Here is a 16,103-nt window from a genome sequence, read left to right on the forward strand (position 1 = left end):
GCCTGCAGGTAGCACCCACTCATGAGGATGGGATCAGTTTAGCTGTGAAATAATGTTTGTGACCTCCAAGTTGCTGGTGCTGCAGCCAAGTCAGCATCAAATGCTCTGTGCCAAGGATTCCTCTGAGGAAGAGGAATCCTGAGATTATTGCAGGGCCTGCCATGTTGCCACAGATCCAAGGCAGCCCAAGCAGCAGGAGATCCTGGGCAGGAGGCAGCAGAGCTGTTCTGCTTGCACAGGCACCTGCAGTACCCCATTAGGCAGCCTTGCTCCAGGCACTTCTGCCAGGGCAGGCCTTACTGTGAGCAGAACCCAAAAAGCAGGGAGAGGTGCATCCCTCTGACTCCAGGCTGCTGCACTCCAGAGCCAGAGTGCAGGATGAGGGCTCTCAGCTCTCACAAGCCCCACCCTGCTGCAAATGGTTTCAATTAAAAGGCAGAACTTCATTGATTCCTAATTAAGCTTATTGTTTCCCTTCCCACGCATTCCCTGTAAACACATTCTGCTAATAATGAAGTTTACTATTCCTTGACAAGCACAGATGATCTCCCTTTCACTCCTCTCTCCTCGGGTGGGAATCCATTTTCACTGTGGTGCGCATGGGTGGGAATGAAGTCTTCCTCCTGTCAGCCAGGCACTGTGGCTCTGCAGGGTGGGGGAGCCAGGTACCAGATGAAGCAGGGATTCTGAGGGTGCCAATTAAATAGGGAGCTTGGGGCTTCACAGAAAAAAAAAAAAAAGAAATGGAGGAGTATTTTGGAAACACTGAGCTGTGAAGAGGAGGAGGAGAGCAGCAGCATGTGAGCAGGGAGTGATGTGCAGGGAGGTGAAGGGGGCAGAGGGATGGGCCCCCGGGGATGTTTGGCTGTCTGCCAAGAGGGATGCAACAAAAGCTGTGACCAGTAGCTCAAAGCACCCTGACTGCCGAGTTGGAAAGGGATAATAAGGATGATGCAAGGCAGGAGGTTTCTAGGGAGCAGCAGTGTTTTCATGATGGGACAGTGCTGCCTGCAGGAAGGGGCTGAAGGGATAGTTTGGCCACAGTCTGTGTCTAAGCTGCCATCTGTTCCTTGCGGAGCCATTTTGAAACACCTGGGAGATGTAGAATTTCAGGGATGTGCCACCTGTCACAGGGGCACGTTGGTGTTGCTTGGTGATGCTCAATGCACTCAAGCCTGCAGGAGGGCAGAGAGGGTGGACACAGCATCCAGGCTGGAGCCCTGCATGGGCTGTGTCCCACCTGTCTCAAGGGTGGTCTGCTGCCCAAGGCCATGCTGGCAGGGCACCCTGGGAGACTGTGGGTGTTATGGGAAAGGTAATGCCTGTTGCTGTGAACTGTGCTGGACTCAGCTCTGTCCTGCCACAGCTGTGGGTAAAGGATGCCAGGCTAATGTAGCTGGGAGCTGGTGGGGATACAGACTGCATCTCATTCACCTCAGCTGCCCTTTGAGTAGAGCAGTGCCCACAGAAACCACCATTTCCTCCTCCCTGCTGCACTAGCTCTTCTCCCATTATCACATAGCTGCCCACCCTCTCTTCATCCAGGTAGAGCTCAGGCAGGGGTGGTTCAGGCAAAGCCTCAAAGATGCCCATCTCACCAAACCAGAGAAGTACTACAGCAGGCACAAATCACTGCTAGGAATTGCTGCTCACTGTCTTGGTATCTGGTGTTGCTCTTGTTGCTCTTGTCTGGTGGCCTGGCCCCCTTTGCCATTTCCACCAATGGCTCCAGGGGAAAAGGAAAATCCCTCTTTCAATGAGTAGCCACTCACTGAGATCAGCTCAGTTGGTCAGAGCATGGTGCTAATAACACCAAGATTGGTTCAATTCCCATATGGGCCATTCACTTTAGAGTTGGACTAGATAATCCTTGTGGGTGAGTTTAGCTCAGATTATTCTTGTGATTCTGAGTCTTATGGAAGGGGTCCAGCGGGTGCTGCCTTTTTGCTGGGGATTGGGACACTCTGGGGGAAGGAAATCTGGATTTTAGAGCCCTCCCCTCCTCTCCCCGCACAATGACTCATTTCTGTCTTTACCCTTTGAAGGGCAGAGCCCTGTTCCTCATCCCAGATGCCCCGGCCAGCAGCCAGTCACTGACCCATTTTCCTCACCTCCCTGCAGGTAAAGTGTGACCAGTACTGGCCGAGCCGGGGCACAGAAACCTATGGGATGATCCAGGTGGTCCTGCTGGATACAGTGGAGCTGGCGACCTACACCGTGCGCACCTTCGCGCTGTACAAGGTACGGGACTGCCTGCTGCTGCTGCTGCTGCTGCTTCACGTATTGCAGAGATGCTTCCCAAGGCTGCAGGGTGCCCCATGGCCCACAGGCAGTGGCCACTGGCTGCACCTGGCTTGGCCAGGCATGAGCCATGTCTCACAGATGGGCTGCAGGAGGCGATCAGGTGCAGGTTGTGCATCTGGCTACCACTGGACTCTGGCCAGGATAATTGATGCTCTTCTGTGTGCTTTCTCTGATGGGCTGAGGAACAGGGCTGTTCTTGCCTCTGGTGAGTGTACAGGTAGCAGCTGTCCTCGCATTAGAGAGACAACATGGGAAGCAGTGAATTTTTATCACTCCTGTCACTAATAATGCAAATGGAGGGGCTATTTCTGACATGAGCATAAACCCTTCTCTCCTGCCTGCTGCATTCCTCATTAGTGTTTGGAAATCCCTGGGGGCAGTGCCAGCAGCAGTGTCAATGCAGACAGGCTTTGCAGCAAGTGCTTCTGTGCGTGACTGAGTCTGGGCCAGGAGCCCAGTGCTCAGGGGGGACACACTCATGCCCCAGAAAGGCCCCAGCAACCACACAGCCATTCCTACCTCTTGCTGCATAGATCACTCAGCCAAGCCCAGAGAGGAGCAGGGCAGTCTGCAGTCACAGGCTGGTCACCCAGCCCTGGGATACCATGATGCAGAGGAGCAGGGAGGGAGCTGGCTGCTGTAGCCCTTCCATGTCCAGTGGCTATTTTCCATGAAAATGCAGTGAGTATGCAGGTAGTGAACCTGTGCTATGCAGAAAAGAGTCTTTCACTTTCCCTGCAGTCTGCTCCACCCCTGCAGAGATGCTCTGTTGTCTGTAAAACTGCCTTTCTACAGAGCATCTGTATGTATAGGAGCTTTGCAATAAACCTGTGTTTTTCCTGTGAATTTTCACTGGTGAAAGCCCAGTACATGCATCATCACACAGAGCTTTGCGAGCCTGTGGCTGTTGTTGCCCTATCAGTGGGTTCCTGCACTGGGATGAGATGTTCTCATGCAAAATAACTCCTCTTTGTCTTTGACAGAATGGCTCCAATGAGAAGACAGAGCTGCGGCAGTTCCAGTTCATGGCTTGGCCCGACCACGGGGTGCCGGAATACCCCACCCCGATCCTCGCTTTCCTGCGGCGGGTCAAGGCCTGTAACCCAACAGATGCTGGGCCCATGGTGGTGCACTGCAGGTAGGACTGTGTGTTTGTCTTCTGGCGGCAGAAGCTTTAACCTGTCTGAAAGTGGAGTCTCCCCTTCTTGTGAGAAAGGTTTCATGGTAGCACAACCTGCCCTGCATGCTTGAGCTGGCAGCAGAACAGACCCAGCAGCCGTAGAGCAGTGATGGCATTTCTGTTGCTACTGCTGTATCAGATTAAACAGCACTGCTATATGGAGAGCCTTAGAAAGCACATTTTCCTGCAAAACTGCAAGTGCCATTTAAAAATTAAATATTTGTGCCCAGCATAAGTGGGTGGTACCTTCAGATGCACATCACTGACAGAAATGCATGCAGTGACCTCTACAAACATTCATATGCAGTATTTACAGCCATACTCTTTCAGAGGGTAGAAAGGCAGCTCTTAGGGCAAAATATTAGTCTACTAAGGCTCAGCATCTTACCCAGCCAAGATTTATTTGTAGCAGCCAAGAGGGGACTGTTACTGAACAAACCACTCCATCATTGCTGTTTCAGCATACGCCTTACCAGCAGTGTTTAATGCTCTTCATTCATGCTCTGTTTCAGATGGTAGTGGGGTGTAATTAACACACAAACAAGCTGTATTAAAGCCTTGTTAAGGATATGACTTGCACCATAAATGAGGGAATGCCTAGCTCCCTACCTCTGTCTGTGTTTACGTGTCACAACAGTGTATCTGCTGTTTTCAGGGTGCTCTCAGAGTGAGTAGCTTGAGTTTTGCTACTGCCTGTCCAGCGGCTGTGGAGAGGCATTTGGTGCTTGAGCACTCAGGGCTCAGCCCAGTCATGCATAACCTCAGCTTTCTGCTTCCCCTCTCAGGCTGGCCATTTTATGGGTGAGGAAACAGTGACCCAGGTTAGGGGACAAGCAGGCTGGAAATTACTGACTTCACTGGTGTTAGGGCCTAGCCTGCTCTTCATGTCTTCTGACTTCACACACATGTGTGTCACTCTCCTGCCTGTTAAGCACATTTCTCCTTCCCTCATGGAGGGGCTGCCAGCCACCACAGGGATCAGCAGGGTGACACCATGTCCTTTCCACTCTAGCAGTGAAAGGGGGACAGCAGAAAGGCTGAGGAGCCTCTCACATTCTCCAGTGATTCTCTCCCTCACTTCTCCTGTCACTTCTTGTTTGGACTTCGCTCACAGAGAGCAGCCTTTACTCCCCTTGTGTGCCCTAAGTCTGGGTGATCTGTGAAGCACAGTTGGAGCTTGTGTGACATCTCTAGGAGACAGTGTCATCTCAGACCGTGTGCTTTGCTCCTGCAGTGCTGGCGTGGGCCGAACCGGCTGCTTCATTGTCATTGATGCCATGCTGGAGCGGATGAAGCACGAGAAGACCGTGGACATCTACGGGCACGTGACGTGCATGCGCTCCCAGCGCAACTACATGGTGCAGACAGAGGACCAGTACATCTTCATCCACGAGGCCTTGCTGGAGGCCGCCACGTGCGGCAACACCGAGGTGCCCGCGCGCAACCTCTTCGCCCACATCCAGAAGCTGACCCAGGTGCCACCAGGCGAGAGCGTCACTGAAATGGAGCTGGAATTCAAGGTTGGTGGCAGAGCCCCAGCACCCCGCTTCTCTAGTTCCCCGTCTCTGCCCACAGAGCTCCACGGGCTGCTCGTCCAGGGGTTGGGAGAGGTGGGCTATGGATCATTACAGACAGTTATTCTTTTGTGTGTTTCTAAAGCAGGTAGGCAGTGATTTAAAATACATTTGAATTGTAAAGCTTGTGTCGGCCGTGGTCCCCCCTGGATTGGCAGCTTCTGGGGATGATATAAAAGGCAGATGGATGTGCGGTTCCCAGCAGCACATTCTGCTCTAGGTTCACTGTGCAGCAGGAGCTGCATCTGAAATCAGATGCATATCATGTTAGTGATAATTGATGTTACTGTGAACAACTTGTCTGGAAACAGCTCCAATTTAAATATGTGAGACATTTCTGGTCTCATTTCTTCAATGCTAAGCTCTCTAATCTTTTAACCACCTCAGCACCAAGCCTCACTGTCTAGAATTGGTGAAGGCAGTGTTTTAAGGCACACCATTTTTAAGAAGCCAAGCCCACATTTTTCTGCCTGTATCTGTGTATGCCAACTGCAGATATTTATTACAGCCTTGGAGCTGAAGTGAGCTCTGTTAAGTGCCCATATTCTCAGATGAGGTGCATTAGTCCAGTGAACTTTTGCAGGGGAATATAGCTCACGCAGAGAGGCAGCAGACCATGCAGGCTGTGAAATGAACTGCAGCAGTACACCTTCACCCTGGGGATTCCCTCCAAGTGACAAAGGAGCAGGAGAGGCAAAATATTGACTTTCCATGTAAACTGGGAATAGTTGAGAAGCTCTGTCCTTTGGTTATCAGAGCTGCTGGTATCCTGGGGTTGGAACAGTAAAACATGCTGCCTGAGTAGTGACTCATAGTGACACTCCTCAGGAGAGCCACAGAATTGTGCTCAACTCAAGCAATTCTGTTGTAAGAAAGACAAAATTTTACTTTTCTTCCATTTCTCCAAAGGTGTCTTGAGAACAGTAGTGAAATTGTCCCTTCTCTGTGCCCTGGCAGTGTCCACTGCATGGGAAACCCTGGGAAGCAGGATATGGGAGGGCCTCCCATGGCTGAACTGCTCCCCAGAAAGCAACTCTGTCCCCCTGCAGAGAGCTCTCCTGAGGTCAACCTGCCACTCATAGATAGAAGGGTGGTTCTGGAGATGCTGGAGGCAGTCTTGGAAGAGTGACTTCTGTTTGAATCTGCCAGCAGATCTAAGTAACACATTTACCATGACTCCAGTTTGCAGGACTCAAAGATTATGTCTCACAGTAACCCAAAATATATCTTCTTTACCTAAAACTATCACAATTCTCACATTATCTTGGGTTCTTCTGGGGTGAGAAGTAAATAACAAGATATTGTTGGAAGAGGAAATGCTTTGCTTCCCTGCCACCACCAAGCATACATCCCTGGCTCAGAGAGGTACGAAGCTTCTTGGCTCAGTGTGTCAGAGAGCTGCTCTGGGTCTCCCCTGCACTACATGGCTGCTGCCAGGATCCCAGTTCTGTCCCCAGACTGCTGCATCTCCAGCAGGGATCTGATGTGTCTCCTCCTCTTTCAGCTGCTGGCCAATTCTAAAGCACATACCTCACGTTTCATCAGTGCCAACCTCCCTTGCAACAAATTCAAGAACCGCCTCGTGAACATCATGCCGTATGAGCTGACAAGAGTCTGCCTGCAGCCCATCCGCGGCGTTGAGGGCTCTGACTACATCAATGCCAGCTTCATAGATGGCTACAGGTAAGGATTACCTTGGGTGACTGTGCCAGCTTGGCTGCCTGCTTGGAAACCCAGGCAGAGCTGCCTTCTCTTTCCCAAGGACTGGTCCTGACCACCTGAATTGGGCTGGGGACCACTTTGTTGCATTTTATCTATTTCCATCTTCTCAGACACTGCAGTGTGTGTAGTTACAATATGTGAAGACTGCCTGTGAGTGAGCGCTGCCAGGCTGGCTTGTGTTGCTGTAGACAGATGTCCACATGGCTGGAGTGGCAGGCTGTGTTGGCTCCTGTGGAGGTTTTATGGGATATGCTGTAGGCATCCCTTGGCTTGTGTTTTACATCTACAGTACCTAACTCAAACCTGTCTCCCCATGTAGCAGCTAGAGTTAGGAGTGCGCTTCCACTGAGTGGCTGATCCAGACAGCAGCTCAAGGCTTGTTCTGTCTTGATTTTGGGAGGAGTCAGGATCCTCAGGCAGGGCTGGTGCTGGACACTGGGAAGCCCATCACCCGGTTACTCTCTCCAGAACACAGTGTAGAAAGACAAATTAAGATCTAGTGGGGCAGTAGTGCATAAGTTTTCTGTATCTGTCTGCTGATACCTCATTCTCAGATGCTAAATGCCAGGAGAGAAGAATAGCCCAGTGGCCGCATCCCCTTCCCAAACGACCCCTAGACAATAATCCCAACCAAATCACAATTATGCACATAAAAGGCTTGTTCCTGTCATCTGTCTGTGCACCATCACTGTAAGATCATCCCTCATGTGCACCATCATCAGTGCTGGAGTGGGGAATGCAATGATATATGTGGCACATGTCCCTTCCAGCTTGGCTTTGCCTACCTGCCTCTTTTGGACTGGTAACCTCCCAGATGCAAAAGGAACTGCCAAAGGGCACAAATGTGGGTGCAGCCAGGCCAGCAGCTCTGTGCCTTGTTGCTGCTCCAGCAGCTGAGCCCAGCAAGAGTTCCCAGGGAGAAGGGCTACGTGAAGGCAAGAGTGGACAAGGAGCAAAAGGGGAGCAAACCTGGGAGCATCCCAACACAGGAAAACTGAAGCAAGCCAGGCTCTCTCAGGTGGGATGGAGTAATGGGGAGGGATGAAGGGGCTGGAGAAAAGCTGTCACAGAGCAGAGGGAGCCTCCACTACCTCCTGGGTGTATGGCACAGAGTCACCCACCACCAGTCATTAATGCCACTGCCTGGCTGTAGCCTAAGTCTGACAGATGGACTGCAGCCGCTGTCCTGGCTCCAGAGCTGATGGAGAGCAGCTCCGGCTTTGCCTCTTGGTGATGCTACAGAGGAAGGGAGAGAGCTGCCATCACAGCAGGTGGTACCATTTCATGTGCTACTTACCCTATCCTCAAGTTCTGTTATCTCTTCCCATCCCTTCCTTTGAGCCATCATTATTCTGGTTATCTCAAGAAATCAGTTGGCTCTAGGTCCTGCAGATATCACTGATGCTGCATCTTTATTAGCTTTTTCACTTCGTTCTGCATCCCCATTCCCTGTTTTTTACTATGTGTTATAAATCCACCTTGAAGCAGCCCCTGTCTGCATCCCGCATGTTACAGCTGCCCTGCAGCACGTTCATTAATTTAGCACCATTAAAAATAGCACCAGTAGAGGGACGAAGGCAGAACGGAGGTAGGAAGGCAGGATGGAAGAAGCCAGCCCTGGTCCCGCGGGCTCCAGCGCCCCGCAGTGGTGGAGCCAGCCTGGGCTCTGCTGTGCCGGGCTGGGAGCTCAGAGAGCCTCAGTACCAGCCTGCCAGAGCTGAGTCCAGAGCACCAATGGGGCTTTCTTCAGGGTGGGAGCTATTCTGGGGCAGGTGGCACAGAAAATTAGGAGAGGTGCTCTGGTTGGCAGTGGAACCAAAAACAAATTCTGAAGCTTTAGAAAAGCAGACAAAAGTGTATTCGTGGTTTCCACACTGCACTCGTTATTGTCTGGAGTGTGTAATCCAGGTGACCTGATTCAGCTGCTCTGTGTTTTCCCATGCAATGGGAGGGACGGCAGGTACTGCAGAGAGTAAAAGTGCAGGAACAAGCACAGTCCCTCTTTCCAGCCCAGGTGGGTGCTGGCAGCCTGCTGGTGGGGTCCTGGGTGCCAGGAGGGTGCAACAGGCAGGGCTGGGGACAAGCCTGCCCTTGACAAGAAGTAGCAAGAGGAGGGCTGGGGATGCCATCACCCCAGCAAGAACTAAGAGCTTTTCTGGATCCTCCAAGCTGTGCTCACTGTGTCTGTGGGGAGCACTTAGAGGACAAGTGCTGGACCAGCTCACCTCTCTCCCAGAGCCCATGGCTCATCCTACAGCTGGATTGTCAGACTTGCTCCCTGGTACCATGGGGCCCTGCCTCCAGCTGACCCAGCCCCCAGAAGCAGCAGCTGTCCATCTCTGAGGAGCTGCTCTGAGCACCACTTTGTTTGTCACAGGCAGCAGAAGGCCTACATTGCCACACAGGGACCACTGGCCGAGACCACGGAGGATTTCTGGCGGATGCTCTGGGAGCACGACTCCACCATCGTGGTGATGTTGACAAAGCTGCGTGAGATGGGCCGGGTACGAGTCCTGCTGTGGGGACAAGGGGGCTCTGGGCCTGCTGTCTGTGGGCTCACACTCTTGGTTCATCCCAGTCTGTGTTTGGCACTACTCACTCTGGGTGAGCCCCATTCTGTCTGGTGGCTGACCCTGTGGCCCCACAACCACATAGGCACCCAGGGAGTGGGAGGGAGGAGCAGCAACTTGTCAGTGCTAATATCTTACCCTGCTCCTCATCCACAGGAGAAGTGCCATCAGTACTGGCCTGCAGAGCGCTCTGCCCGGTACCAGTACTTCGTGGTGGACCCCATGGCCGAGTACAACATGCCACAGTACATCCTCCGGGAGTTCAAGGTGACGGATGCCAGGGTGAGTGCATCTGCTGGCTCCCCAGCTTCTCTGCCTCTTGTGCCTCTGCCCTACCCAGGCCAGTCAAGGGAGTATGCAACAGCTCCTGGAGAAACGGGAAAGCAAATGCTGCCTCGCACCGCAGGCAAAAAGGGCTGCTACGTACCACCTATTGCTCCTCTCTCCACAGGTTTCTGCCCTGCCAGCTGTATCAGCCCCATGAACAGCTCAGGGATCCCTGTCAGCACAGACCCTGCCTTGCCTATGCTGCTCACTTGAGCAAGCATTTAACACAGGTCCCCGTCCCCCTGCACCTAGAGTCTGTGTGTGCAGCATCTGACCGGGCACAGGACTCCTGTGTTACAATAAACATTGTTCCCCAAACACTGACCCAATGGACCCTGCAGGGGCCCAAAGGCCTGCTCAGCTAAGCTACCCTGGGATGAACATGAGAGAACAGAGACAGGTCCCAAACATGCAGCAAACGATCTGCTTGGGCTCACCTGTGGCCTGTGCATCTTTTCACCTGGCCTGGTTCAGGGGGTCTGAGAGCAGGTCAGAGCACCAGTGCTGAGGGGAGTGAGATCAGGCCCTCACCAATGGTTCACATCTAACACCCCTCTCCCTGCAGGACGGCCAGTCACGGACCATCCGCCAGTTCCAGTTCACAGACTGGCCTGAACAGGGAGTGCCAAAGACAGGAGAGGGCTTCATTGACTTCATTGGGCAGGTGCACAAGACCAAGGAGCAGTTTGGGCAGGATGGGCCCATCACAGTGCACTGCAGGTAAGGATTGCAGCCTCACCCCAGTGAGCTGTGCTCCAGGAGCAGCTTGCACCCCTCCTAGCTGCTCTGCAGAGCCTTTCTGGGGCTGGCAGGACTCACAGCGGCCCCTCTTGCTCCCTGTGCAGTGCCGGGGTTGGGCGCACGGGCGTGTTCATCACACTCAGCATTGTGCTGGAGAGGATGCGCTACGAGGGCGTGGTGGACATGTTCCAGATGGTGAAGACCTTGCGGACGCAGCGGCCAGCCATGGTGCAGACAGAGGTGAGCTCCCCTCCTGTGCGTGGCAGTGGAGATCTGTGGGAGAAGGGAGGGCGCTGATGTCTCTGGATGTTGGACCCTACAGCCCACTGTCCTTGTGTCCCCACTGCTCATGTTTCCCTCGTTGGTGCCTTGCAGGACCAGTACCAGCTGTGCTACAGAGCCGCACTGGAGTACCTTGGCAGCTTCGACCACTATGCAACGTAACAGTGCTTTCCTCCAGTCGCGGTGGGGATGTCTAGGAGTGGAGATGGGTCCCTGTGAGCCAGAGCCGCCCATTCCTCAGTCCTTCTGTACAGGTGGAGGTACTGCCCAGGCCGCAGACCTCCACGCCAACCAGTTCTGACCACGGCATTTAGGAACTTAGCCCCAGCGCCAAATGAGGGAATCTGACTCCAAAAGCATTTCCAGTCTCTGGCTGAATTTCTGCTCATGTGCATCTCTCACCCTCTCTCATGCCGACTGCATTTCACAGCAAGGCTTTAAGTGGGTGGAATGGGATCTTTTTTTTAAACATGTAAAATAGTTACTAGTGGTTTTTATAATCTTCTCTCTCTTTATTTTTTATTTTTTGCAAGTCTTAATGTTTTGCCCAAGCAGAACTGGACCCGCCAAACCTTTGGGAGTTGGGTTTTGTTTTTTTAATTTCCTTTTGCTTTTACATTTTTTACTGCCCTGTGTTTATTTCAGCCCAGTCACTGCTGGTTCTGCCCATTTTAGTGCAGCTTCCTTGGTAATTCACAGCAGCTGGCTTGTGGTTCCTGCCCATCTACATTCCCCATAGGCTTTTTAATCCTCTGTAGAATATGAAATTTCATGGAACTGGACCTAAGCTACCAATTATTTTTTTAGTCTTCTCCCTCCCCCATTATTTCCTTAGTAGGTTTGGGTTTGGGAGGGCATATAGGGTCGCTGGAGAAGCGTCCCTTTGTCAGCTGGAAACTGTTCAGTCCTATTACAATACGTGTTCAACCAATCCAGTGACCATGTGTATTGGCAGATCCTGATATGACGTGAGTTGTCGTCGCCTTGTTTGTGAGAGACCCGAAATCCCGGGCTCCAGGCATTGGAACCTCTTTTTGTGTGTCTTGCTGGAAAGGGGGCAGGAGTAGTGAGGAGGTCCCACAGTTCCCCAGGGAGGGGATGGAAAGAGCAAGACACGGCCCTTTGTGTTAACCCCACGGTTCTGTGCGTGCAAGCGCCATCCTGTCACCCCTCACCAGTGGAGTGCGTCAGAGCATTGACAAAGGCAAGGAGCACAAGCCCAGCTGATCCACAGCAGAGCTGGACCATCTCGCTTTGGAAGCAGGGTACTGCAGGGAAGGGGAGGGGAGTACACATGGCTTCAGAGGTTGGGTGTATCTATAATTTCTGCTATCCTGCAAATGTTAAGTCACTAGAATATTGTACTTTCCGCTACTTCAGGATGTTCTAATGAACCAATGTGGCAAGACTACTGGACTTAATTTAATGGTACTATATATTAATACTCCTTATTATATCACGCTTGCACTAAAGATGGGGAGTGAGCAGCCCTCTTTTGAGTGCATTGAGTTATGAATAAAGGTGGTGGAAGGGTATCTAATTGTATTATCACATGTATTCCGAATGTTAAGAATCCAAGCTACGTTGAAATCAGCAATCCAGGGTTGGTAATGTTGGAGGACACATTCATTTTTACCTTGTGGATGCATAGTGCTGTAGGGGTCACTGTTGTATACAGTCTGTTTTCTATTTGTTAATAAAAAAAATCTACAGCATCATTGCATAATTCTTGATGTTAATAAATTTGAATAATTGGGTTTCATACAAGCTGGCTTTCCTGTCTGTTTCTTCTGCAATAAGGAGAGGCCATAGAACCCTTTGGCAGTGGGCACACTCCTCAGCCCTTGGCAGGTAAGTTCTTTCCCACAGGTATGTCCCAGCCATGAGTGTGCCGCACTTTCTGCAGGGACCCTGTGCCTGCAGGGAGCTTGGAAACCTGCTGTGACAATTCCCTTTGTGCATGTGTGTGCTCACCTCCTGCCCACCTGCAGTTGTAGGGGAGTGCACTGGCTGGATGTGCAGGAAAGAGAGGGGTCAGTGGTGATGGCTTTGGTGGCAATAGCAGTAATTGGCACCCTCCTGGACGCTGCAGCAACGCTGCTCTGTAGCACTGAGCACAGTTATGTATTCAGAGTTAGTGCTCAGCAGTAAAGCTGTCACACAGCCCCTGACTGCAGAGCAGCACCCATTTGTTCAGGTGTGAAACCTGCCCAGACTGCCAGCCTTGCCTGCTCTGTGTGGACAGCACAGGTGTGTGAGGGGAAACCACTGCAAGAGGCAGAACTGCATGGATCAGGGCCCTGGGGTATTTCCATCCTTCCCAAGGGAGCCAAGTCTGCCCTGGCCAGCATGTCCATGATGGGTGGGAGTGCATGGCAGACTGATCTGCTTTTCCTAGTGTGGGTATGGGCACTAGGGTGATTCCTCAGTGACTGCTGGAGCTCAGTCACACATAGCATTCCCTGCCAGGCCAGACCGGTTCCTGGGTAGGTGCCAGATGCAGGAATGTTTTCCCCTTGCCTGGCTCATTGTTCCTAGTGTTGGGCAGCCTCACTGGGGGTGCAGATCCAAGGGCAAAGCAAGCTCCTGCCCTTGTGAGGCAGCACATGTGTGCAGGTGTGTGGGGGCATGTGCCAGTGTTGCTGGCAGTGGGATGCTTGTCATCACTGTGGGGCCCAGGATGGCAGAGTGGCACAGCCAAATAAGTGAGCTCCTGCTCACACACGGGTGTGTCTGGGGAGGAAGGGCACCATGCTCAGTGCTGGCAGCCAGCCAGCTGGGAGATGGGCAGTGAGCACCTGCCTGTGCTGCAGCAGCAGTGCTCGGGCTGTGCTGCCAAATTACAGGTGGTGACAATGCTTCTGCCACTCACTGAGCACTCACCAGGACTGCCACACGGGCAGCACAGAGCTTTGGTCCATGTACAGCCTTGAATGCAGAGATTCTCGCCAAAAGTTGCCAGAACACTTACAGATATGCACACGTGCATGGACCTTTCTCCTCGTCCAGGAACACTTTATACTTCATTCCCCACCAGTGGGCTTGTCTGTGCACTGAGTAGAAACACAAGGAGGCAGAGAAAGGGTGAAGAATTTCAGCATGGAATGCACAAAGAATAAGATGAGTGAGCCCAGGCCTCAGAGACAAGGCTATTGCTGGTAGCCACATGGCCAGAGCCTCATGCTGGCCTCACAGACCAGGAGAGGCTCAGTGCACAAACTGAGGATGTGCCACCTTGGCAAGGGGACAGGCTCCCAGAGGTCAGCAAAAACAGCTGCTGCTCTGACAGCTTTTGTCCACTCCTCTAGCTGCTCACACAAAGCCAACACTTCTCCAAAGGGAATGGTCTCATTTAATTTTAGAAACACTTATTCTTTCAACATTTATTTCCCATTATTTCTATGTATCTCACAAAATAAAAGGGGAACAAAAAAACCATGGTGCATGCTGGATCAACAGCAATGCCAGCCTGATCTGTCCCCTGAGCCAGCACTACAGATTGTGCCACACTGCAGGCAGAGCCACCCTGCTTCCTCCCAGGGCTTGGTACTGACATTCCTGAGCTGCACTGCTCAGCTTTTCCCAGTTAGAAAGGATTTACCACAGCTGGCTGGCTTTTTTTTTTTTTTTTTTTTTTTTTTTTGGGCATCATTTTATTTGGTATGAGCCTGAGACTTTTCCCACCCTCTGGTATCAGTACCACACTGAGCTCCAGATCTGAAGGAATGGTCTGGAGATGGTGCTGTAAGACACTAGCTTCTTGTGTTTGGAGTCTCAAACAGACCAACCATTATTGCACTAAGCAATGGAGCTGGGGTATTGTTGCTGCCTTTTTTTTTTTTTCCCTGGTGAAAATTTTCCATTCCTTGGTTATACCAGGTAGCCCCAGTGCAGCCTCAGATAAGCAGCTCTATAAAGGCCACAGTTTGGCAGGTGGGACAGCAGCTAAATGGCAGCCAGTCAAAGGTGAATTTCTGGGCACTGAGGTGCCCTTCTGCTCTTTCATATTTTTTATGCATACCATTGATGTTGTAGCAGGAGCTGTGCAGGCACTGCCCAAGCTTGGCTTGCCTCCTAGTGATATTAACTCACAGGATCGTAGATTGGCTTGGGTTAGAAAAGACCTTTAAAGCATAGCTACTCCAAATAACATCCTGACCAAGCAGTATCCCTTTGGGATTCCATTGCTTTAAATTTTGTTTTTCAAAGGCAAAATACTTGTTAAATAAGGAAAAAGAAATAGCTGTAACACTGAAAAAATCTGAGCAGACTCTGCACAGTAGCTTGGCAACTCCTTCCCCCACAGTCCTCAAATTTCTTGTCCTCAGCAACATTGCCATTTTCATTTGTAACATTTCCTAATTGAGAGATACTTTTTTTTTTTTTTTTCTCTTTTTTCCTTTTTTTCCTGTTTGACCTGGTTCATTTCTGAGGGCAGGAATAATACCGATCCTTCCAATTAAAAGCTCATTGCTGCCCTTTTGCCAGTTATAATAAGCAATCTCAGTCCTCGGTAACAATTACAAGTTATCTTTCATGCCTACACGTTTCTACTCACAGGAACACTTTGCCACTTGTCATCTTGAAAAGGCTGACTCGTGTCTCCTGAGGGCAGCAGGGCAAGGGAGGAGATTCTGCCCCTCTACTTCTCTCTTTTGAGATCCCACCTGGAGCTCTGTGTCCAGCTCTGGGGTCCCAAACACAGGAATAACACAGACCTGCTGGAGCAGGTCCAGAGGGGGTCACAAAGATGCTCAGAGGGCTGGAGCACTCCTCCTGTGAGTGCACCAGGCTGAGTGCTGGGGTTGTTCAGCCTGGAAAAGTGAAGGCTCCAAGGAGACCTTACACAATTTCCTGTGCCTAAAGAGAGAACTGGAGCAGGGCATCCACAAGGGCCTGTAGGGATAGGACAAGGGAGAATGGCTTTGAACTCTAAAGAAGTCAGGATTAGATTAGATGTAAGGAAGAAACTCTTCCCTACAAGGGTGGTGAGGCACTGAAACAGATTGCCCAGAGAACTTATGGATGCCTCATCCCGGAAATGTTCCAGGCAAGGTTGGATGGGACTTTGAGCAACCTGGTCTAGTGGAAGGTGTCCCTGTCCAGTGCAGGGGTGTGGAACAAGATAATCTTCAAGGTCTCTTCCAACTCAAACCATTCTGTGATTCTATGATAATAGAAAGTTGGTGTTTCTTGACTAAAGGATGACAAGTGCAGCTGCCACCAGAAAGGCCAGAAATGCAATTTATTTCAAAACTATTACCTGACAGTTGTCTGACTTTTTATAGGAGGCTGTGTGTCGTGCCTGCTGCTATAATCCAATTTGGGGGTTTGGTCTGTATATACCTGGCAATTCAAGATGTGAGCAGGTCAGAGAGGCAGCAGACAGGGAAAGCCTGTGTT

General features: G+C 51.3%; 1 protein-coding gene across 4 annotated transcripts in view; it reads left to right on the forward strand.

The window, feature by feature from the left end:
- PTPRF (protein tyrosine phosphatase receptor type F) overlaps positions 1-12,418 on the forward strand; it is a 374,412-nt gene extending 361,994 nt beyond the window's left edge. For all 4 annotated transcript variants that reach the window (XM_058808942.1, XM_058808943.1, XM_058808944.1 and 1 more), the window contains 9 exons: positions 2,122-2,241; positions 3,288-3,442; positions 4,719-5,004; positions 6,563-6,741; positions 9,158-9,284; positions 9,507-9,632; positions 10,243-10,397; positions 10,523-10,658; positions 10,794-12,418. In XM_058808942.1, coding sequence (XP_058664925.1) covers positions 2,122-2,241; positions 3,288-3,442; positions 4,719-5,004; positions 6,563-6,741; positions 9,158-9,284; positions 9,507-9,632; positions 10,243-10,397; positions 10,523-10,658; positions 10,794-10,862 — 1,353 coding nt within the window. In that variant the 3' untranslated portion in view covers positions 10,863-12,418. The remainder of the gene's footprint in view (positions 1-2,121; positions 2,242-3,287; positions 3,443-4,718; positions 5,005-6,562; positions 6,742-9,157; positions 9,285-9,506; positions 9,633-10,242; positions 10,398-10,522; positions 10,659-10,793) is intronic.
- The last annotated feature ends 3,685 nt before the right edge of the window (positions 12,419-16,103 follow it).

Source organism: Ammospiza caudacuta, chromosome 7, assembly GCF_027887145.1.
Source record: "Ammospiza caudacuta isolate bAmmCau1 chromosome 7, bAmmCau1.pri, whole genome shotgun sequence".
Lineage (NCBI taxonomy): Eukaryota > Metazoa > Chordata > Aves > Passeriformes > Passerellidae > Ammospiza > Ammospiza caudacuta.